This window comes from Cajanus cajan, chromosome 4, assembly GCF_000230855.2.
Source record: "Cajanus cajan strain Asha chromosome 4, NIPB_CcT2T_4, whole genome shotgun sequence".
In the NCBI taxonomy this organism is placed as follows: Eukaryota; Viridiplantae; Streptophyta; class Magnoliopsida; order Fabales; family Fabaceae; genus Cajanus; species Cajanus cajan.
Window position 1 is genome coordinate 10,353,588 of NC_138520.1, and position 26,188 is coordinate 10,379,775.

Genomic DNA, 26,188 nt, shown 5'->3' on the forward strand with positions numbered 1-26,188 from the left:
AAAATATTTAAAATTGAAGCGACAATTCCAATAATCATGTGAGTAGAGAATTCACATTCATGTACTTAATCCAAATAACAAATAGAATTACAAAGAATAAAAATTGAATTTTTCAAAATATATACTATAATAAAACATAAACAACATCATATTCTAATTCTATCTATGTCCCGATGTCACATGTCCTATCAGAGCAAAATCCCACATAGAAGCCTAAGCTCCATCGCCCACATCCTCAGCCTCATGCTGATAATAACATGTATGGCAGTTAGAGAAAACAACACAAGAGAAAAGGGAGTGAGAAACATCTCACTCTAGCTCACAATGTAGAAATACACACCGGATAGCCAAACACAAACAAGACAGATATAACATAGATATATTAACAACAACATTACATCTCACTCATCCCAGACATAAAGGTATCAATTTATCATATAACATTAAAAATGCACATGTATGGACACAGACTACATATTATCATGCATGTGGCGCCAGTAAAACATCACATGGCATATTGCCGCTAGCAATACACGAAGAGTAGTCTAGGAGTACATGCCGGGTCACACCCTCTGCGCACTCTCACTAGAAGGATATACTACCAGAGTCTCGTCGGGATAGCTAAGCCGCGCAAGATACATCCCATGCACACAATGGGCGAGACTGGGACTTCCAAACCGAGCTATCCCCAAGGACTAATCCCCAAAGCTTTTACACTAGGGGGCCTTCTCTGGCGGTGTATTCCATATCGTACCCTTAAAACATTTATGCAAATGATGCATGTCAATCAAGACTCTATGCATTCTCATATCACATTATCATTTTCCATGGTCATTTCACATCATCACATTTCGTCATCACATTTCATCATCATATTTCATTATCACATTTCATATCTCATATCTCAATCACATTTCACATTATCTCATCATATTCACAAAGCCTCCACAGAGCACTTTAATTTATATCAAAACTCGTTTATTTATAAAATTAAATACATATTTTTACATCTCATCAAACAAGGAATATAACAGAACAATCAGAAATCAAAACAGAAAATATTCATATTTTTCCTATTTCTCGTAGGATTTCCCGCATGAACCCATAGAGCACTCTAAATCATATCAAAACATATTTATTCTCAAAATTAATCACATACTTACACATTACATTCAACAAGGAATACAATAGAGCAATCAGAAATCAAAACAGAAAATATTCATATTTTGCCTATTTTTCATAGGGTTTCCCATAGGAACCCACAGAGCACTCTAAATCATACCATTAGTTGCATATACGAAAAATAATAAGCAAAACAGATACAATTGGGAGAAATTCCTCATACATGAGCATACAAAAAATATAGCAAACACAGAATTGGGAGTCAATCCCACTACCCAACATATATTCCCACACCCAGAGCAAGATTTCTCACTCCCCCCTTACCTCGATAAGTAGGAGCCGAATCTTATTGGTCGCCCCCTCTAGGTTCCCCTTCGTCTTTAGAGAGAAAGGAGGAAAAAGATTAGAAAATGAAAAGATGAGTTTTAGAAAGTGCAAAACGCTCTATTTATAGGCATCAGGCCGCGGCCAGAACGGCCTGTTCCGAATCCGGAACGGCCCGTTCTAAGCCCGTAGAACACGTACAAAAGTCTCTCCAAGAACGGTTCGTTCCAAAACCAGAACGGCCAGTTCTGGGGTTTTCGGAACAGCCCGTTTCAAGGTGGAACGGCCTGTTCTGAGTCAATATTTTGTTTTATAAAACCACATCCAGAACGGCCTGTTCCCAAAGTGGAACAGCCCGTTCTAGGTTGAAATTTTACCCAGGCATGCACGAGTTGGAACGACTCGTTCCCAAAGTGGAACGGCCCGTTCCAAGGCTATGAAAATCCTGAATTATTAATAAATAAATAAATAAATAATATATATATATATATATATATATATATATATATATATATATATATATATATATATATATCAAATGAAAATAAAATATCAATACAATTTAAATATGATTTTCTTCAAATAGTAATTATAACAAAATATCATAATTAATAATATTTTCATAAATGATTATTATTAAAAACCTTTAAAAATTCAATCAAACCCATTTAATTAATCAAAATAATTATAAGGAAATAATCTTCATAAATACAAAAGTAAATAATAATTATTCGTAGTATTAGTAGAAAAATTCAGGGTGTTACAGAAAATCTTATCTACTTGAATGGACGTTGGGTGCCAATGTAGTCACACTGAGCGTGAATCAAGTAGAGGCCCTTTGCTTGATTGGGTTCAAGCATGGCAAATTCTTATTAATCGATACATCTTAAGATAAAATCATTATAAAATTGTCTAATCATATGTTAACACATGAACCATAGTCATTAAGAGATCAACATCACTAAGCATTTAAATCAATAACTTAACTAGTTTTGCAGCCCTATCAATATCACACATTAAGTCCTTAAACATCATTATCACTAAAACACCTCAAGTAGTTAACAATTAACTCACATCATAAATTATTAACAATTATTTTCTTTCATGATTTATATTTCTAAACCTTAATATAGTTACCTTAAACCATTTGTAAGATCAAACACTTCAAGGCTATTCACAAATTACATTTCCACAACTTATTTTCTAACACCTTGTGTAGTCCAAACACCATATCTAAAGCTATACATATCAAATTGATATAATTTTCTTAGAAAGCTAAGATAATAATCCATAACTTCTATGCTGACCTCAAGCGCTAATTGTGTCACCTATTATTTTTACAAATTATAAAATTATAACATTTTAGTCTAAATCTGACAACCTAACCTCTTTTCACTAATTTGATCATATATCTTGAGTACCATCCCCATCGGAGTCTCTTTTGGCATCGAAGTCTCTTTTGCAGGTACCACTCCCATCTTGGAGCACCAGCGTACCCGCGAAGGAGGCTCACCAATCTTGCTCGGAAGACCGTCTCTACGACAAATTTCCGGTAAGAACACTTATTATAATAAAATAGTATAAAAATATAAATTTCTCTAATGAATATTATACCAAACATATTTTGTAAATATTTATTATTAATTAAAATTACTCATAATTATTAAAAATCTCTAAAATACTTTATAAAACTCTCTTTAATTAATCAAAATATTATTTTAATAATTTTAGAAAATTTGGAATATTACATATTTCACCAACTTAGAATCCTCATCTCCAAGGTTCTAATTGGTTATAAGGGAGGAAGAAAAAGGGTTCCTCGCCCAAAGAAAAAGAAGGAGAAGACTTACTCTCCCACAACACTTCTCACTAATTCTTCTTTTTAAACCTTTTAAAACTTGAATTATGAATCCAAAATTTTAGAGGACTTATCCTATACCTTCTTTTAGTTGATCCAACCAAACATATAATACGACTCTTATAAAATAAATACATCAAAACATGAGTGTTTTAGTAATATATCTTAGAGTTGTATATGAATATATAATAAAAATATTTATATTAAAGTTAATATTTAAAATTTTTAATAAAACTAAATTATCTACTAACTTTCTTTATAATCTAATAAAAATTATGCAATTATATCTTTTATGAAATTTGTTGAAGACGTTAGTAATCCATCACAATCAAGGTGTCAATGACATCTTGTTTGGATCCCAAAGCTTGTATGCTTTCCTTATCCCGAATAAATTAGCTTTTTTTGTGCTTTACATAAATAAAGTAGCTTCTAATTTGGCCGAATGCTCAAAAGAGTTTTAATAAACAAAATAATTGCGACATTGTTATATGTTTAGAATACACCGAAAACGACATTGTATTTCTAACCGTTGCAAGATCATTTTCAAAGAGTTATTTAAAAGAAATTAGTTAACCATTAGGGTTAGATTAGTAATTGGAGTAGTTAGAAATATGAGGATCTAGGTTTAATTTTTATTGTGACTATCTTTATAATCTTTTTTATTTAAAAAAAATTAAATATTAATGCAAGATCATTTTCTAAACTCATCTTTAGTCTTTATTATATAAAAAAAAAATCGAATTTCAAAGAGTTTGACTTGATTTTCGAAGGATAAACACGCCTACGTCTATATATATACCTTCAAGATAAAAAATTATTATTATTATTTATTTTATTTTATTTTCTTGAGATTACATGTATTTTTTAAGAAATATAACTATATACACGACTCGCATAGAATTATTATGAGTGATATTTTTTTCTCTAAATATTTAAAATAGTTTATATTGAGACTTAAATTCAAGGTTACTAATTAAAATAAAGACTTAAATATATTTTTCTTTTTAAAATGTTAAGTAAATTTAATTTTAGTCTCTTAAATTAAAAGTTAATATTTTTTACTCATGTAATTTGAAAATTATTATCTTAGTCTCTTTTTTAAATGTCTTCAATGAATTTGTCGAATGAAACTTGGCTATTATTAAACGAGTCACGTAAAACTTATTTATTAGTTGTTATTGTTAATGAAAAATCACTTCAAAATCAACTAATATTGTATAATTGACTCAATTTTTATTGTATGTGATTTAATGCTACTAATAGTTTTGAGTGACTAAAATAAGTTATTTTTTTGAAATTACAAAAATTAAAAAGACCAATTTTAAATTTGAGAGACTAAAAGTGTAACGATATGACATATCACTATATTTAATACAATACAACTAAAGTGCAATGAAGAGATTTAAACAACATACAACTAACCTAGGATTACCATGTAATTGAATATTTATGCATCATATATTAGTAAAGGTACAAAGTTTAAAACCAAAAATAGTCTCTTAAGGGATTACATACATATCTTGTACATATAAACCATATACATAAACTACATCTCTATACATAAAATAACCCTAATCGTCAGTCAAACGTGTATACATTAAGTCATCAACCATGCTACATTAGAGTAGCATTGACAAAAAAGTCATCACTAACATGACTCACCTCCCACCATCCAAGCAAATATGTTAATATTATCCTGCTCCCATATTAAGTATGACCATTGTAGTTTCAATTACAAGGAAAAGAAAAGGTAAGCTTGTGAAGCAAAAACAACACACATATACAACATCAGAACCTACTCAACATCTTATGCAACTCTACTTTTCAACTTTCAACTTATAAAAAACATCTCAACAACTTACAACACCACAACACATCTTAACAACTTTAGCATAACAACATAATCAACATAGACAACAATAAGCAACTAATGCGTTATCACGCATATCAACTACAAAAATCTCCTACAAAAAAACTGAGTCGTTTAAGTGGCTAAACTTTACTAAATCATAACATATGACTTATCACGATTAAGTCAAGTATAAATAGTATTAAGCCTTAAAGAGTGCTAAATATAGAGTTACAATTTTGATTTCTTAGATTTTGTTACTTAAACTAGGAAGTCTAGTATTCTTGTAAGGGTAGAATAGTTTGGATATAAGTCTACCACGACATTAGTTTGTAACACTAAGTTTCCTATAAAATTAACCCACCAACTACCCTCCAAATACTACGTCTTTCTAGTACTCAGATAGGGGCTAAGTCTTCGACCTTGTACCTTACTTAGTTGGTCACTTTATATACATATACCTTAACCTTGCCCATATACGGGTCCACATAAAACCAAAAGGAGAAGACTTAAAAATAACCACCCATTCAGAAGTCAACTTACTTATTAAAGGATCCTCAACTAGGCTCGTAGAGCACCACTACTTATATCCACACAATGAGATATTTTAATTTCTAAATATCATTTAGTCTCTTCTAGTTTTTATGTATCTTATCTAACACATGTATCTATACCACATGCCTAACAATTTAAAAACTCAATCAACTATAGTATCATACCACTTTACAACTTTATCATCTATCAACATTTAACTTAAAACACCATATATCGTACAATTTCATCGATTCTCATCGTAGACAACTTTAAGCATCATCATTCATATCAACAATTCATCATACTTCAACATTAAACAACTTAAAACATCATACTTCATTAAACAACCCACATTTGTCGTCATTCTAAGCGTGCCTGGCGCTATTGAGATAGAAAGGCTTTTGTCCTACCTACACCCAATGTCAATCTTCCTACACCTGACGTAGGTGAGGTAGAGAACCTCTAAGTCTCCCACACTTAGCATGAAAAAACCCACGTCCAACCTCAATTGGGTATGGAGTTTCTACCTACACACGTTCAACACTACTTAACCTATGTGTGATGTCATTTAGGCAGAGATTCATTGACTTGATCATGTTTGGCACCATACCTCTAGGGCTTAGCATCACCAAGTCAAAGAATTCGTAAGTTCTCATGTCCGATGCCACTCATTCCACCCCCGACATCACACATTCCACGTTCGACATGACTAAATTAAAGAACTCCTCACTAATTCACGCTCAACGCTACCAATCCCATGTCTAGAGTAATTAGGTAGAGAGCCCCTAACCTAAGTCATGCTTAACACAATGAAGGCATGATACTCATTTTGAAAATAGAAAAATCACCAAATGGCTCAAAACTTGCAATCCAACCAACCAAAATAACATGCAATACAACATATATACATGCTAAATGACACATCCAAGCATAAAATATCATAATCACTCAAGTTACTCAAGAACACCATTTCAAGAGTACTTCTAACAACACCTCTAAATTGCAACCTACACTAATTCAATCACAAGTGACAAATTTAGACAACAATAGTAAACATTCGACATAGCAAATCAAATTACAAAGCTTTTACTACCTCTAATCGATCAACTGAGAAGAGGAGGAAAAAAAATTTCACACGACTTCAACTTGAAATTTCCAACTTTGGGAACTCAAATCCCCAAAAAGGCAAGTGGATCAACTATAGGAAGGAAGAAGGAAAGGTTTTAGTTAAAGAATCTTATTTATGACATTCTTATTTTAAAAAATTCTCTTTAATTTTTCTTAAAATTTTATGACATTCTTATTTTAAAAAAAATCTTATTTATCATTCTTATAATTAAATCAACTCTCTTTAAAATAATTTAGTTCTTTAGGATCTTCAATTCCTAAAATTCTAAAACAACCAAATAACATTTAATCATACATCATATATAATTAAATTACAATATATAGGATTACAAAAATCTTATTTAACCTTTAGAATAAAATAACCACACACTAGTATTTTATTTTATTTTATTTTTTATATATAAACCGCACACCGGTTGATCAACACATCAGATTATATTGTTGATATTATTTTTATACTACTATTATTTTTAGGTAACAACTAACAATTATAAGTAATTAATAATGTTTTTGAATGTTATTTCTATCCATTATTTATCATAAAATGTTCATAAATATAAATATTTTAAAAAATATCATATATAAATGGGGTCTGATGATGGTGATGACGCGGATTTGGGTCTAGCATCCAATTATGGATAAGAGTGGGGACATTCTTCTCCCTTGTAACCTGCTATATATCCTTTTCTTAATTTATTCGATATATACTAAATTCAAATTGTATCCTTATTCCATCATAGTTCTGCTCCATACATTATGTATTTTTTTTGCAACTTTTTGCCACGGGCAACCAATTATCAATTTAAAAAAAAAATTCGCTTAATAACTTTTTTAATGGGCATTAAATTTCATGAACTCAAATATATATTACTTAAGTTTCATTTATAGATAAGTTAGTGAAATTTCATTTAATTTATAAATTTTCTTTTGGTTCTACAGTAAATATCCTTCAATCCAATGGGTTAGAAACTAATTATGCTTATTGTTTTTATATATCCAAAGGATTTTCATTCACAGCGGAAATCCACCATGAAATTACTTACTAAATATATTATTTTTACAACATGTTGATACATTAAACAAATAACATATATTTTTAAATGTTAGTAAAAAAATAATAACATTAAATTTGATATGCATAATTATTCAAAAGAAAAATAATATAATGATTAAATTTATTTAGAAAGATATATATATATATATATATATATATATATATATATATATATATAACTTATCTCCCTCCTCTCTCTAGCTGACCACTTAATTTTTTTTTATTTTCTTGAGTGTGAGAAATTTATATTAATCATTACTGATGAAGATTAAAATATAAGGTTATGTGAGCTTTTAAAAAGTTACAATTTTTAAGTCATCACATAAAATTAAATTTTAATAATTATATTATAATTACTTAAACATGAGAGTGAGAAGAGACGTAACCATGTATTGATAATCAAGATTAGAAGGGAACTGATTTTTTCTTTTTGCAAAAAAAAAAAAAAAATCTTCATATCCAAAAATTCATGATTCTTTTGAATTATAAATCTCATTAATCATAGATCTTAGAAATAATTAAAATGTATTTGGTTGATCATAAATATTTTTAAAAATATTTTTTATATATTTTTTTATTAATCAAATATTTCATAAACTTTAATAATCTACTACGATAAATAAGTTAAAAAAGATAGCATGATATTTATATTGTAGGTTTATTTTTTAAAATTTGAAAAGGAAAATAAGTTCTCACATTTTCATAAATTTTATTTTTTATAGAAAACATAAGATAAGAAAAATTCTAGTAAACAATGGTTTTTTTTTATTTTTTATTTTTACGAATGCTACTTTTTAAATAATAAACTAAATATAAAAAATTAATATTCTCAAATTCGTATTCCTGGAAGTTAAAATTTTTTGTGCCCAGACACCTTCTCAGATTATTGATAGCTATGTATTTAATGAAAGGTTAAGTTAACATCGTTTTTAATTGTCTAGCACACTACATCATCGATCTATGACTATTACTTGAAATATGAAATTATATAAACTTTTAAAACTTATTTGTAGGAAGCTCTAACACGGTAGAACAGAGATGTCGTATGAAATCTTACCCAAAAGAGATACTATTCTTTACATGTCTAAATTTATCCTTAAACACCTCAATATTATATTAATGAATTGACGACGTAAGTTCTCTTCCATAACAAGTTTTATCCGACTACGTCACAGGAAAGTCTTCTCCTTTTTTAAACCATTAAATTTTGTAATTATATTATTAGTATAAATATTTATCAATTTTTGTTGAATTAACATGTGCTAAAAATCATAATTGAATATTTTTAGTGAGATCTTTCCTTTTTCATACACAAAACTCTAACATAAAATCTTACTTAAAAGAATTAGATCAAGATTTACGTGAAAACCACTTCTACACTATTAAATAGTAATACAATAAAATATTGTTTAATATTTTATTAATCTTTCGTAAAATATAGTTTACCTGTAAAACCCACAACAACAGTAACACATGAACTTCCCTATAAATATAGAAAGGACTTCTTGTGTTATATTATAAGTGTTTGCTGACACTAGCGTGTTTTTATAACAAAGTTGTTGCTTCCAGGTAACACATGCTGGCATTCACCCTCTTTTTCTGCCTTTTTTTTTTAACAGATTCCTATGAGGAATATTTGTTGAAGGATTTGTTAATCTATACACTAGTAGTAATGATCTTCCTATGCTTTCACAATAAATGTCACCATTTTCAGTGACGGGTGTTGCTTCATTTTATGCAGTGACATCCGAGGCAAGCTTCCCTTTCCACATAAATTCAAGGTATGAATATGATGCACCTTAAATAAGTGTCATAATGTTTCTCTGTTATCTTAGGGTATTTTAAATTATTTGATTGCTTGTTCTGTAAGCCTCTGATTGAGTCTCAAAGTAATCCATTGCTGGTTCTGGTAGCATTGATGGACAGTGTGTCCCACGTAGATTCTCTGCTAGAGATTCTGTGTTCTGAATTATTTGCAAAATGGACCTACTATATATGAACAATGACTTATACATATTCTGTTGAATTTGTTTCAGTAGTTACAAGGGTCTGCAGGAAATGGCTAAAATCTCCATCTTGTTTGTGGGGCTGTGGCTACTAGTTAACTGGGCAGGGTTGTTGGATGCAGAACACATGAACATGAAGTACAAGGACCCTAAACAGTCAATTGATACCAGGGTTGAGGATCTTGTTAGCCGGATGACCCTTGAGGAGAAAATTGGCCAAATGTTGCAGATTGAACGCAAGTATGCATCTGCTGATTTGGTTAAGAAGTACTTTATTGGTAATCACTAATCATAAGACCTTACTGGACCTTTTTGTTTTCACTTTTCTCTATTGTATATTCATTCAATTGGACAATAATGGAAATTATTTCCCTTTTGAGTAGGGAGTGTAATGAGTGAGGGAGGGAGTATTCCAGTTCCACAGGCTTCTGCTGAAACCTGGATTAACATGGTGAATGAATTTCAGAAGGTTGCTTTATCAAGCCGGCTTGGAATTCCGGTGTTTTATGGGATTGATGCCGTTCATGGCCACAACACTGTTTACAAAGCTACTATTTTTCCTCACAATATTGGTCTTGGAGCTACCAGGTATATTGATATCAATCATGTTTGTCACCTACCCGTTTAAGGAATGTGGGTGAAAGGAAGGAATAGAAGAAAATAGCAACAGAGAAAAGGTGAGAGATGTGAGTGAGTGTAAAAAAAATAAACGCCATTTGAGTCATGATGATGAAACAATTTAGACATTAGTTACCAGTACCACAGATTCTAAAGCAACTCAAACATGTATAGGTTTGCGTCAGACATGCACAACCTAGTCTAGAAAATGAGTATGGTTGTTTTATCTGGTTTGTACCCAAGAAAAGCTTTCCTCTGGTATGCTATTTGTCATAAAATTTGCAATAGATGGGCAGTGTGGGTATGCAAATCATTTAGGAATTTACCTTAGCACAAATTATTCTACTGTTATTCTAATTAATACATTTCTTGTTACAAAAGATAATAAAGGATATTTTTCTTTTGTGGGTTAGGGACCCTGAACTAGTTAAGAGAATTGGAGCTGCAACTGCTCTTGAAGTTAGAGCAACAGGAATCCAATATGTTTATGCACCTTGCATAGCAGTAAGTAATTGCAATTTACAACCCACTTTTTATGTTCTCAACTTATGGAGATCTTTAATCACAGGGTTATACTCTTTGTAGGTCTGTAGAGATCCAAGATGGGGTCGGTGTTATGAAAGCTACAGTGAAGATCCTAAACTAGTTCAAGCTATGACTGAAATCATACCAGGATTGCAAGGGGACATACCCGATAATTTACCAAAGAGTGTCCCTTTTATCAGTGGGAAGTAAGACTTTTAAAAACAAAATAATTTAATTTTAAGATGATTTTTTTCCAGTATCAGTTAGTTAAACCCTGGAAGTTGATAGTTTTGCTCTTTATTCTACTGAATTTTTAAAAGGTCCAAAGAAACTGTTATAGTGTTATTCCTTTAGTCAATGGTTTTGTTCTTAATTCACAAGTTTTTTCCACATCCTAATCCTGTACCTGTTCTAACATGGAACTTCAACCTTTAGAAGCAAGTTGCTATGCTTCAGAACAGGAATATGTAAATTTGGTTGTGTTTTCCAACCCTTTTATTTATATTTGTATCATTCCTTATTTTTACACAAGCCACTAGGATGAAATAGATCAAATGGTTAAAAGGGAATAGATAATTTGTTCCCTAAAGCATAGATGAGAGACTCTGTACCTAGAGCAATATGCTGCTTAGGTTAGACTATTCCATGCTAAAGAATTTCTATGTTAAATTATGCTTTTGATTTTGGTTCAGTTAGTATTTGGTTTCTGAAGTACTCATGTATTGTTGGACAGAGAAAAAGTTCTAGCTTGTGCTAAGCATTACGTGGGTGATGGTGGAACAATCAATGGGATTGATGAGAACAACACTGTTATAGATAGAGATGGATTGATGAGAATTCACATGCCAGGTTACTTCAGTTCAATCAGCAAGGGTGTGGCCACCATTATGGTCTCTTATTCCAGTTGGAATGGAGTAAAAATGCATGCTAACCATGACCTTATTACTGGCTTCCTCAAGAATACTCTCCATTTCAAGGTAAAATAATTTGTTTGTTGAATATGTTGGAAAATCTTAAATTTCTAGAGATTCCGAGATATCCGAGATATCTGAGATATCCGAGATATCCGATTTAAGTTATCTGGAATTATTTGATTTATCTTTTGAGTTATTTTGTTTCAGATTAGATAAGATAGTTTTTTGATAAGTTTTGATTTGATAAGATATTTTATTATCTTCTTGTTAGTTCAATACGTTGTAAAATGACTATTTAAAGGCCATCTCTTATTCAATAAAAAAAATACAGTGAGTTGCTACGTTCACCCACAACATTAGTATTACCTCGTCTCTCTTATTTTTTCTACAAATTGGTATCAGAGCTTTATGCTCTGAGTGCCGAGTGTGAGAGGAAAATAGTGTGCGCCTGTGAAGGGGAGGAAAGAAGAAAGAGAGAGTAATGGCGAAGGTTGTTAATGGAATGACCGTACCACAACTGTCAAAGAAAACCAATTATGATAATTGGTGTTTACAGATGAAGACCCTGTTGGGTTCCCAAAGTCTATGGGATATAGTGGAGAAGGGGTTTCAAGAACCCGAGGAGGACGAAGACCAATTTGTGGCTCAGATTGCCGCATTGGAAAAGACACGAGTAAAGGACAAATCGGCTTTGTATTTTTTGTACAATGAGTCAGGCTTCGAGAAGATTGCAAACACTGCATCTTCAAAGGAAGCATGGAAGATCTTGGAGGTTGCGCACAGAGGTAACCACCGTGTCAGACAGATCCGACTTCAAACTCTCAGAGGAGAGTTTGAGTGTTTGAAGATGGAGGATAAGGAACAAGTATCCGAGTACATAACTCGGGTGGAGAAGGTGGCTAACCAACTCGGAAGGAATGGGGAGTCAATGCCAGCAAGTAGAATTGTGGAGAAAATCTTGAGATCATTAACAGATGATTTCGAGAGTATCGCATGCGTAATTGAGGAATCAAAGGACTTGTCAGTCCTCTCAGTGGAAGAGCTCGTTGGGTCGCTCGAAGCCCACGAACAAAGGAGGAGGAAGATGAAGAATACACTTGATCAAGCATTACAGGCGCAACTTAATTTGAATGAAACTCGGAACACCCAGGGCCGAACATTAGGAGGCAAAGGACGAGGTGATCATGGAGGACGAGGCAAAGGACGAGGTGATCATGGAGGTGATCAAGGACGAGGTAGAGGACGAGGTGATCATGGAGGTGGACAAGGACGAGGTGATCGTAGCCAAGGAAGTCAGCCGAGGTCCGAGGTGGAATGTTATAAGTGTGGAAAACTTGGCCACTACGCAAAGGAATGCAGATCGGCAAATTGCTACAACTGTGGCAAATACGGTCACATAGCAAAGTATTGCCGAGCTAAAAGCCGAAGTGAAGAGAAAGAGAAGAATCTTCTCACAGAAGAAGAGGACGAGGAAGCAGGAATTTTGATGATGACGCAGAGCTCGGAGACCAAGCTACGTCCGAGTTGTGCCTCCGAGGATGAGCTAAACTTGAGTTGCGTGGAGAGATCAGTAGTTGAGCTTCCAAGCTCAGATGAGAAGTCAGAAGCCGAGCTTGATTCGAGTTGCTTAAACAACTCGGTCTGGTATTTGGACACTGGGGCGAGCAATCATATGTGTAGAGAAGAGAGTTTCTTCAACGAACTCATCAAGGTGAAGGCTGGATTCGTGTCATTTGGAGATGATTCCAAGGTTGCGGTAAAAGGGCATGGAACCATCAAGTTTATGCAGAAGGATGGACGAGTTGGAGAAATAAGAAATGTCTACTACGTTCCCGAACTTAAGAGCAACATCTTAAGCATGGGGCTGATGATGGAGAAAGGCAACTCGGTTCTGATGAAGGATCGAGTGCTTTATTTGAAAGACAAGCATGATCGTTTAATAGCCCAAGTAGAGATGAAAAAGAATCGGATGTATAAACTGGAACTGAACATCCTTCAAAATAAGTGCTTGAAGCTGGACGTGAAGGATGAAGCCATGATGTGGCATTTTCGTTTTGGGCATTTGAACTTTGGAGGTTTGGCCGAACTATCAAGGAAGGAGTTGGTGCATGGACTACGTGGTGTTGAGTTTGACAAGAAGTTTTGTGAAGCATGTGTACTTGGAAAGCATACAAGAACAAGTTTTCCGAACTCGTCCGAGTACAAAGTAAAGGAGCAACTTGGCCTGATACACACTGACTTGTGTGGACCAATCTCTCCTGCATCCTTCAGTGGTAAGAAATATTTCATCTCTTTCATAGATGATTTCTCTCGAAAGACCTGGGTATATTTCTTGCAAGAAAAATCAAAGGCATTTGAAGCTTTTAAAAAGTTTAAAGTCATGGTGGAGAAAGATACTAACAAGCAAATTAAAGCTTTGAGGTCGGACAGAGGTGGAGAATTCACATCGGCAGAGTTTATGGAATACTGTGAAGAGCAAGGTATAAAACGTTTTCTCACAGCTCCATATTCACCACAACAAAATGGAGTAGCTGAAAGAAAGAATCGGACTATTCTTGATATGGTCCGAGCTATGCTTAAAGGGAAGGATATGCCAGAGAAGTTTTGGGCAGAGGCAGTGCAGTGTGCTATATATATACAGAACAGGTGCCCACATTCAAAATTGGATGATGTGACACCTCAAGAAGCATGGAGTGGACAAAAATCGAGTATACATCACTTCAAGATCTTCGGAAGCCTTGCTTATGGTCATGTTCCAGCTCAGCTCAGAACGAAGCTTGATGATAGGAGCAAAAAATATATCTTGATCGGGTATGATGAAAAGGTAAAAGCCTACAAATTGTACAACCCTGTTACAGGAAAAATTCTGGTAAGCCAAGATGTCCAGGTAGATGAGGAAAGCGAGTGGAGCTGGAGTAACTCCGAAGAGACTTCGGGGAGCTCGAACTCTGAGAGGGAGAGCTCGGAGATAATAGGGAGAAGCTCGGATAGGACCAATGAGCATTCCGAGGAAGATGAGGAACCTGAGCAGCTTAGAACTCGGAGCTTGCAAGACATCTACAACTCCACTGACGAGTTACATGTAGTATGTCTATTGACAGGAACAGAAGACATAAAATTTGAAGAGGCGGTACTTAATGAGAGATGGAAGAAAGAAATGGATGAGGAGATCAGATCAATTGAGAAGAGTGAGATGGGAAGCAAAGCTAAGCTAGTTGAGGAGTTTAAAGAAGTGATGAAGAGGGAGTTTGAGATGACCGATTTGGGCATCATGAAGTACTTTCTGGGTTTAGAGGTGGACCAAAGAACAACAGGTATTTTTGTGTCCTAAAAGAGGCATCGGCCACCGCGGCGCCGGGGGTGCTGGACGTTGTAGAAAAACTAAGAGAGACGAGTAACACTAAAATTGTGGGTGATCGTAGCAACTCACTGTGATTTTTATTGAATAAGAGATGACCTTTAAATAGCCATTGTACAACGTACTGAATTAACAAGAAGATAATAAAATATCTTATCAAATCAAAACTTACCAAAAAACTATCTTATCTAATCTGAAACAAAATAACTCAAAATCAAATAATTCCAGATAACTAAATCGGATATCCCGGATATCTTGGATATCTCGAATATCTCGGATATCTCGGATATCTCGGATATCTCTAGAAATTTAAGATTATCCAACAAAACTCCCCCATAATCTTAAATTTCTCCTTCTTCTTTCATTTCGATGCTTCTTCCACCAGAGCGCGATACTCCTCTGTGTACCATGGCCCCGCGAGCCATGCAACGTCCAGCACCCCCTGCGTCGAGGTGGTCGATGCCTCTTTTGGGACACAAAAATACCCGTTGCTCTTTGGTCCACCTTTAAACCCAGAAAGTACTTCATGATGTCCAAATCGGTCATCACAAACTCCCTCTTCACTTCTTTAAACTCCTCAACTAGCTCAGCTTTACTTCCCATCTCACTCTTCTCAATTGATCCGATCTCCTCATCCGTTGCTTTCTTCCATCTTTCATCAAGTACCACCTCTTCAGATTTTATGTCTTCTGTTCTTGTCAATAGACATACTACATGTAACTCGTCAGTGGAGTTGTAGATGTCTTGCAAGCTCCGAGTTCTAAGTTGCTCAGGTTCATCATCTTCCTCGGAATGCTCATTGGTCCTATCCGAGCTTCTCCCTATTATCTCCGAGTTCTCCCTTTCAGAGTTCGAGCTCCCCGAGGTCGTTTCCGAGTTACTCCAACTCCACTCACTTTCCTCATCTACTTGGACATCTCGGCTTACCAGAATTTTACCTGTAACAGGGTTATACAATTTGTAGGCTTTTGCCTTTTCATCATACCCGATCAAAATGTACTTCTTGCTCCTATCATCAAGCTTCGTTCTGAGCTGAGCTGGAACATGACCGTAAGCAAGGCTTCCAAAGATCTTGAAGTGACGTATACTCGGTTTTTGTCCACTCCATGCTTCTTGAGGTGTCACATCATCCAATTTTGAATGTGGGCACCTGTTCTGTATATATATAGCACACTGTACTGCCTCTGCCCAAAACTTCTCAGGCATATTCTTCCCTTTAAGCATGGTTCGGACCATTTCAAGAATAGTACGATTCTTTCTTTCATTTAATGCATTACTAAATTGAGGTTGTGGGGGTCATATTTCACCAAACGTAACACTAATGTATCCTTAATCTCTTGTTGAATTCATTGCTTAGTCAACCCAAGAGTTTACTCAAACCTAATCCCTTAGAGAAAGAGCCTAGATGCAGATATTGAATATCAATCCCTTGAGTACCCAATATCTACACCCGCATTACGGGCCAGGGTTTAAGACTACTAATGGGTCAAGCTCTATCCCTAGATACAATCACCACTAGGCATATGTTTCAGAACTAGTTTCAAAGGTTATTTTCCAATACCCATGGAACCTTAAATCATGCAAAGGGTGATCAATCCAAAGCAAGCATTAAGAATAGAAACAAACACAACAAAGAATAAAACAACATGTATATATATCATTAAAACCGTAAAGATTACAATAGAGTACGTTGGTTACATCTAACCCCACAAAATGGGTGAAACCACTCAACAAAGAGGGCAAATACAAAATAGAGATGGAAGAGGAAGTGAAGAACCGAAGGAAAGATCCGCACACGGACGATCCCAAGCCCTGGGAATCCCTTCCGCAGCTCTTGGAGGCGCCCAATGTGAGAATGGGGGTTTCTCCCCCGAAAATGGCTTCAAATACGAGCTTGGGGAGTCAGATTAGGGTTTCGCGCCCGGCGCATAAGTCTTCGCGCCCGGCTCGGGGCCTTCCAGATACTCTCTGCCTTAGGACAAGCCCGGCGCAATTCACATTACGCCCGGCGCAATGGCTCCCAGAGGTGAGATACTCTGTTTTGCTCGCCTGGCGCGGATCACCTTGCGCCCGGCGCAGAACCTCTTCTCTGCTCCTTAGCTTCTTAGATTTCCAATCCTAAGAGTCTTCAACTTTCCACTCTTCCTCAATACCTGCACAAAAAATGAGGTGGATTAAGGTATTGTTAGATGAATTTGGGTTAGTTATATCTGCACACAAAATGAACCAAAAAGAGAACAATTATATTGCAATGGTTCAAAGGATGAGTGGAATTTGTTCAATAAGTCTCATCCAAAAAGAGGTAAAATTGAGACTTAACACATCCCTAGTGCCTCCTTAATACATTTCTTTTAGCTAATAAAAAAAGTAATTTGTTTTATTAAATAAAAGTATAACTTGGTGAAATACATTTAATGCATTACTAGATGCATTAAATGGGTCACTAAACCCTAAACCCTAAACCCTAAACACTTATCACAAGGTCTTTATTAGGGCAATCTGGGTCAAGTAGGGTCAAGCGGTAGCAGTTTTATGGTTTTTCAAGGATTGAAGGTGCTATAGCTTAAGAGAGCAAATAAGATTTTACAATGATGTCCCTCTCCATACCCCATTACAACAATTTGGCACATGCCCCTAACCGGATCCAAGCCATTAGCCTTATTGTTTTTGTTTTGCTTTTTGTTTTTGTTTTTTTTTTTTTTTTGTTTTTTTTTTTGTTTTTTTTTTTTGTTTTTTTTTTTTTTGTAATGGCTGACCACATACTTTCTTCTTCCCAAATTTCCTCATTCTTCAACTCTCCCAAACTTATTTGATGTCATCATTTTGCTCTCTTAACCAAGGCAAAGGTTATGGTTAATTTTCCATGGTTTGGGACAAGTGGAAGGTGTGGTGTTTAGGCTTAGGAAGGTATGGGTCAAGTGAAGAGTGAAGATGGCTTTTTGGCTTAGATGGTTACAAAATATGGAAATATAAATGCCTTGATCATATAAGTGCACAACATAAGCAAACCACCAGGGAAACTCAAGCAAAGTCTATCATGCAACCTAAGCGTAGTTCACTCATAGGTATTTAGGCTCAAACCTTACCCGGCTATGCATCCACAAACTATCAAACTCAGCTCAGTTCTATGATCAACATTGAAACCCGTATGCAACTAGTCATGAACTAAAGATCTAATGTGACTTGAAAATGTCTAAGGTACACACACCATAAACATCAAGCAAACTATAATCCAGAATCGACCACAAGCAAAACAAGTATCAACAAGATTAAAAATCATGCTAAGGCAGACTATTCACAAAAAGAACCAACAGAGTAATCACCAAAAGAGATAGATATAAAAATAGTTAAAATACTGAAAATAAAAGACAGAAAAATAAATTGCAAGAAACAAAGGCAAACTAAGGTGAACTCCATCTGCTTCCATCTATGGGGTCTGGTCATCATCATCTTTAGGGGCTGCTCCACCATCAACGGCTCCGTCTGCATCAGCAGCTCCACTCCCCCAAACTTAGGAGCCTGGTCCCCAGGCCAACCAGTATATGCCTGAAAGTCCTAGAAACCAAGAGTGGTCGCGGAGTATAAGCATGAAAAAGAATGGTGAGCACAAAAATGTATACATAGTGATGACCAAGCGACTATAACACAATGGAGAATATCCTTAGACCAAAATTAAGCACAAAATGCATGTACATAGAAATGGACTAAGACAATGCAACACAAACAGAATACAAAGAAACATGAATGAAAAATAGTTAAATACAAGGTATCAGGAATGCTTTTGCGCCGGGTGCAAAACAGATGCGCCGGGCTTCATATCAGTAAAACTCAACGAGGTCCAAAATCTGATATCGCGCCGGGCATGCATTAAACGCGCCCGGCGTGGTGGTTCCAGAGACCAAAAATTGAGTACTAGGCCGGGCGCAAAAGAGTCACGCCCGGCGCGTAGTCACTTTAAAAGGTCAATTTGCCCAGGTTTTAAATTAGGATCAGGCCTTATTTCCACCTAGACACAGAATTGCCTCATTCCTCACATTCCAAACAAAATGTACCCTATATTTACCCATTCAAACATGATTCTAACAACTAACACATAACACAAACAACATATACCACAAAACATATAACACAAAACACAACACAAAACAATCATGCATAACAAACATTAACACTAAAATCTACAACAGAATGAAAGGACAAACACATAAACAAAGTCAGATCTCTGGGTTGCCTCCCAGGAAGCGCTTGTTTACTGTCCCGAGCCTGACGGTGACCAACTTGAAGTGCTCTGATTCTCCTTCTCCTCTTGTTGCTCTTGTTCCTTTTTGCCCTGTGTGCAATCTCATGATTGCTCAACAATGACTCAGAAGGATTGGTGAATCCAATTTGAGCAGTACCTTGCATACAAGAGAAAGCTGAAGACTAGAGTACACAGGTTAGCTCCAACAATTCATTGCTAACAAAGAATAACAAAAACAGTAAAGGATTAAATCACAAATAGCTATAAATACTAAATTGCCATTCTAATCCCCGGCAACGGCGCCAAAAACTTGTTGATATTTCCGTTGAAGTGCTTTTGTTAATATTTGTAAATTCGTTTAATTCTATCAACGGTCTCAAACACGGCAAGTATACCGGCCGTTCAAGTAGTAAAAATATCGTATCCACAGGGATTAGAAGGTAATATAAGCATTTATTAACTATTCGTGACTAAAGAATAATTCCAATTTCATAGTTTGTGCAGTGAATTCAAAGTTGTGACTATTGGAATGAAAGCTGTAAATAAATATTGTTTTGTGAGTGGAAAAGGTAAGGAATGGTATTGTGGTATTGTGAGGTTGTGGGGGTCAGATTTCACCAAACGTAACACTAATGTATCCTTAATCTCTTGTTGAATTCATTGCTTAGTCAACCCAAGAGTTTACTCAAACCTAATCCCTTAGAGAAAGAGCCTAGATGCAGATATTGAATATCAATCCCTTGAGTACCCAATATCTACACCCGCATTACGGGCCAGGGTTTAAGACTACTAATGGGTCAAGCTCTATCCCTAGATACAATCACCACTAGGCATATGTTTCAGAACTAGTTTCAAAGGTTATTTTCCAATACCCATGGAACCTTAAATCATGCAAAGGGTGATCAATCCAAAGCAAGCATTAAGAATAGAAACAAACACAACAAAGAATAAAACAACATGTATATATATCATTAAAACCGTAAAGATTACAATAGAGTACGTTGGTTACATCTAACCCCACAAAATGGGTGAAACCACTCAACAAAGAGGGCAAATACAAAATAGAGATGGAAGAGGAAGTGAAGAACCGAAGGAAAGATCCGCACACGGACGATCCCAAGCCCTGGGAATCCCTTCCGCAGCTCCTGGAGGCGCCCAATGTGAGAATGGGGGTTTCTCCCCCGAAAATGGCTTCAAATACGAGCTTGGGGAGTCAGATTAGGGTTTCGCGCCCGGCGCATAAGTCTTCGCGCCCGGCGCGGGGCCTTCCAGATACTCTCTGCCTTAGGACAAGCCCGGCGCAATTCACATTACGCCCGGCGCAATGGCTCCCAGAGGTGAGATACTCTGTTTTGCTCGCCTGGCGCGGATCACCTTGCGCCCGGCGCAGAACCTCTTCTCTGCTCCTTAGCTTCTTAGATTTCCAATCCTAAGAGTCTTCAACTCTCCACTCTTCCTCAATACCTGCACAAAAATTGAGGTGGATTAAGGTATTGTTAGATGAATTTGGGTTAGTTATATCTGCACACAAAATGAACCAAAAAGAGAACAATTATATTGCAATGGTTCAAAGGATGAGTGGAATTTGTTCAATAAGTCTCATCCAAAAAGAGGTAAAATTGAGACTTAACACTACTCCATTTTGTTGTGGTGAATATGGAGCTGTGAGAAGACGCTTTATACCTTGCTCTTCACAGTATTCCATAAACTCTGCCGATGTGAATTCTCCACCTCTGTCCGACCTCAAAGCTTTAATTTGCTTGTTAGTCTCTTTCTCCACCATGACTTTAAACTTCTTAAAAGCTTCAAATGCCTTTGATTTTTCTTGCAAAAAATATACCCAGGTCTTTCGAGAGAAATCATCTATGAAAGAGATGAAATATTTCTTACCACTGAAAGATGCTGGAGAGATTGGTCCACACAAGTCAGTGTGTATCAGCCCAAGTTGCTCCTTCGCTTTGTGCTCGGACGAGCTCGGAAAACTTGTCCTTGTATGCTTTCCAAGTACACACGCTTCACAAAACTTCTTGTCAAACTCAACACCACGTAGTCCGAGTACCAACTCCTTCCTTGATAGCTCGGCCAAGCCTCCAATGTTTAAATGCCCAAAACGAGAATGCCTCATCATTGCTTCATCCTTCACGTCTAGCTTTAAGCACTTATTTTGAATGATGTTCATCTCCAGTTTATACATCCGATTCTTTTTCATCTCCACTCGGGCTATTAAACGATCATGCTTGTCCTTCAAATAAAGCACTCGATCCTTCATCAGAACCGAGTTTCCTTTCTCCATCATCTGCCCCATGCTTAAGATGTTGCTCTTAAGTTCGGGAACGTAGTAGGCATTCCTTATTTCTCCAACTCGTCCATCCTTCTGTATAAACTTGATGGTTCCACGCCCTTTTACCGCCACCTTGGAATCATCCCCAAATGACACGAATCCAGCCTTTACCTTGATGAGTTCATTGAAGAAACTTTCTTCTCCACACATATGATTGCTCGCTCCAGTGTCCAAATACCAGATCGAGTTGTTTAGGCAACTCGAATCAAGCTCGGCTTCTGACTTCTCATTTGAGCTTGGAGGCTCAATTGTTGATCTCTCGACGCAACTCAAGTTTAGCTGGACCTCGGAGGCACAACTCGGACGTAGCTTGGTCTCCGAGCTCTGCGTCATCATCAAAATTCCTGCTTCCTCGTCCTCTTCTTCTGTGAGAAGATTCTTCCCTTTTTCTTCACTTCGGCTTTTAGCTCGACAATACTTTGCTATGTGACCGTATTTGCCACAGTTGTAGCAATTTGCCGATCTGCATTCCTTTGCATAGTGGCCGAGTTTGCCACACTTATAACATTCCACCTCGGACCTTGGCTGACTTCCTTGGCTACGATCACCTCGTCCTTGTCCACCTCCATGGTCACCTCGTCCTCGACCTCGTCCTTGATCACCTCCATGATCACCTCGTCCTTTGCCTCGTCCTCCATGATCACCTCGTCCTTGTCCTCCTGATCTTCGGCCCTGAGTGTTCCGAGTTTCATTCAAATCAAGTTGCGCCTGTAATGCTTGATCAAGAGTATTCTTCATCTTCCTCCTTTGTTCGTGGGCTTCGAGTGACCCAGCGAGCTCTTCCACTGAGAGAACTGACAAGTCCTTTGACTCCTCAATTACGCATGCAATACTCTCGAAATCATCTGTTAATGATCTCAAGATTTTCTCCACAATTCTACTTGCTGGCATTGGCTCCCCATTCCTTCCTAGTTGGTTAGCCACCTTCTCCACCCGAGTTATGTACTCGGATACTTGTTCCTTATCCTCCATCTTCAAACTCTCAAACTCTCCTCGGAGAGTTTGAAGTCGAATCTGTCTGACACGGTGGTTACCTCTGTGCGCAACCTCTAAGATCTTCCATGCTTCCTTTGAAGATGCAGCGTTTGCAATCTTCTCGAAACCTGACTCATCCACGGCATTGTACAAAAAATACAAAGCCGATTTGTCCTTCACTCGTGTCTTTTCCAATGCGGCAATCTGAGCCACAGATTGGTCTTCGTCCTCCTCGGGTTCTTGGAACCCCTTCTCCACTATGTCCCATAGACTTTGGGAACCCAACAGGGTCTTCATTTGTAAACACCAATTATCATAATTGGTTTTCTTTGACAGTTGTGGTACGGTCATTCCATTCACAACCTTTGCCATTACTCTCTCTTTCTTCTTTCTTCCCCCTTCACAGGCGCACACTGTTTTCCTCTCACACTCGGCACTCAGAGCATATAGCTCTGATACCAATTTGTAGAAAAACTAAGAGAGACGAGTAACACTAAAATTGTGGGTGATCGTAGCAACTCACTGTGATTTTTATTGAATAAGAGATGACCTTTAAATAGCCATTGTACAACGTACTGAATTAACAAGAAGATAATAAAATATCTTATCAAATCAAAACTTACCAAAAAACTATCTTATCTAATCTGAAACAAAATAACTCAAAATCAAATAATTCCAGATAACTAAATCGGATATCCCGGATATCTTGGATATCTCGAATATCTCGGATATCTCGGATATCTCGGATATCTCTAGAAATTTAAGATTATCCAACAGACGTCGCGTGGCTCGCGGGGCCATGGTACGCGGAGGAGTATCGCGCTCTGGTGGAAGAGGCATCGAAAAAAAAAATTTAAGATTATGGGGGAGTTTTGTTGGAAAATCTTAAATTTCTAGAGATTCCGAGATATCCGAGATATCCGATTTAAGTTATCTGGAATTATTTGATTTATCTTTTGAGTTATTTTGTTTCAGATTAGATAAGATAGTTTTTTGATAAGTTTTGATTTGATAAAATATTTTATTATCTTCTTGTTAGTTCAATACGTTGTAAAATGGCTATTTAAAGGCCATCTCTTATTCAATAAAAAAAATACAGTGAGTTGCTACGTTCACCCACAACATTAGTATTACCTCGTCTCTCTTATTTTTTCTACAGAACATAGATTGAAGCCTGTTTATCATCCTATGAACATAATTTTAAATAACTCCTTACCTTTTCTTGGATGACGCCAGGGCTTTGTTATTTCAGATTTTGAGGGTATTGATAGGATCACCTCCCCACCTCATGCAAACATCACTTATTCAATTGAAGCCGGAGTTTCTGCTGGCATTGACATGGTAATTTAGTCCAAAAGTAGCTGAATCGATGTAATATAATTCCACTAAGGGCACATTTAATATTGTTACACACTTTGCTTGGTTTTGCAGTTCATGGTTCCAAAGCTTTACGTAGAATTCATAGATGATCTAACCATGTTGGTGAAAAAGAAGTACATTCCCATGAGTCGAATTGATGACGCAGTGAGAAGAATTTTGTGGGTTAAATTCATGATGGGTATTTTTGAGAACCCTTTTGCTGATTACAGTTTGGTCAGATATTTGGGAATCCAGGTTAGCTATTTTGTTTTCCTCAAGTATTTCCTTTAAATTCCCTAAGTTCACAAATAGATATAGGAATCACCTTGTAACTCTTCAATGTTTACCAAAATTCTTAACAGGAGCACAGAAATTTGGCTAGGGAAGCAGTAAGAAAATCAATGGTCCTTCTAAAAAATGGTGAATCTGCTGACAAGCCTTTATTGCCTCTTCCAAAAAAGGTTCCAAAAATACTTGTGGCTGGAAGCCATGCAGATAATCTAGGATATCAGTGTGGTGGCTGGACCATAGAATGGCAAGGAGTCAGTGGGAACAATCTTCTCAAAGGTAAAGATATATAAAATTATATATTATTCTTTTTAATCATATCTCTATAATTATCAATTGTATATTGCAACTCTTGTTTCTGATTGTTCTTGTGAACCTTTGTATGACCAGGGACTACAATTCTCAGTGCTGTGAAAAACACTGTTGATCCTGAAACCACAGTTGTCTACAAGGAGAACCCTGATGTAGAATTTGTTAAATCAAATGGATTTTCCTATGCCATAGTTGTAGTAGGAGAGCATCCTTATGCTGAAATGCATGGTGACAACATGAACTTGACAATCCCAGACCATGGTCCTGAGACCATAAAAAATGTGTGTGGAGCAATAGAATGTGTGGTCATCATTGTTTCTGGTCGTCCTGTAGTTATTGAACCATATGTTGGTTTAATAGATGCACTTGTTGCTGCTTGGCTCCCAGGTAGTGAAGGCCAAGGTGTAGCTGATGTTTTATATGGTGATTTTGGTTTCACAGGAAAGCTTCCAAGGACATGGTTCAAAACTGTTGATCAACTTCCAATGAATTTTGGAGATCCTCACTATGATCCCCTGTTTCCATATGGGTTTGGCCTTTCTACCAAACCTACAACTAAGGGCTTTTACTCCTCATAGTTATCAGCTTCATCTGTGTATACTATAATTTAATAAAAAAAAATATTATTTGTAATAAGTTGTTTATTTTTATAATAAAAAAGTGAAAAGTTATATTCATAGTGATATTTATTAGTTGACACTGTAAAATTATTTTAATTGTTAGTATGTTATCATTAAATTTATAATTTAATATTTTTGATATTAGAGGTTAAATTTCTTTCATGAATTTTTATTATTGATAAATAAAATTTTAAATCAAATTATATATTATTTAATTTTAATTAATTATTAAGTGAATAATAATATTTGAGTATCATTACATCATTAATTCTTTATCTAATAATTATGAAAGTATCATTTCTCATATAGCATTTTATGTATAGAGAATTTATTATGTTTGTGGTTGACTGGTAAGTAAGTTAAACTAAAATGTAAAGTGAAATACTTTTGGGATCATGAAAAGTAAAAAAATCAATTGTATTGCTTTCTGTCAAAAGTCAGAACCGAACGTGGCATCTGTCAACACATTCTCACTCTCTATATAAAAAATAACTACTTCTATTAATTTATAAATTACTTAATATGAAAGTCTCAAATTTCAATATTTTTTTCTCTGCTACAATTATCTTCTCACTCAGCCCTTCAATATCAAATATATTATGACACAAAATACTTTTTTTTCCAACTAGAATAATTTAGATCTAAAGATGTAAAAAAAAGTGTATATGAAAATATATATTTGTAAAATCTACCAATATTAATTATTTTTAGATTTAATTAATTTAATTAAAATGTGATTTTTTTAATTTGATAAAATATAATA

At 35.6% G+C, this 26,188-nt stretch overlaps 1 protein-coding gene across 5 annotated transcripts; it reads left to right on the forward strand.

Moving 5' to 3' along the window:
• Window positions 1-9,329: 9,329 nt before the first annotated feature.
• Window positions 9,330-25,504, forward strand: LOC109813830 (uncharacterized). 5 transcript variants are annotated; one of them, XM_083072209.1, is made up of 11 exons: window positions 9,330-9,438; window positions 9,611-9,650; window positions 9,906-10,153; window positions 10,259-10,463; window positions 10,907-10,997; window positions 11,079-11,224; window positions 11,752-11,995; window positions 24,083-24,187; window positions 24,278-24,460; window positions 24,568-24,772; window positions 24,884-25,504. In XM_083072209.1, the coding sequence occupies exons 3-11, from the start codon at window positions 9,928-9,930 to the stop codon at window positions 25,381-25,383; spliced, it is 1,905 nt and encodes a 634-aa protein (XP_082928335.1). In that variant the 5' UTR covers window positions 9,330-9,438; window positions 9,611-9,650; window positions 9,906-9,927; the 3' UTR covers window positions 25,384-25,504. The 5 variants fall into 5 exon arrangements, with proteins under 5 accessions (XP_082928335.1, XP_082928339.1, XP_082928337.1 ...); XM_083072211.1 differs by having other exon boundaries at window positions 9,390-9,438; window positions 9,909-10,153; XM_083072210.1 differs by having other exon boundaries at window positions 9,406-9,438; window positions 9,584-9,650.
• Window positions 25,505-26,188: the final 684 nt, after the last annotated feature.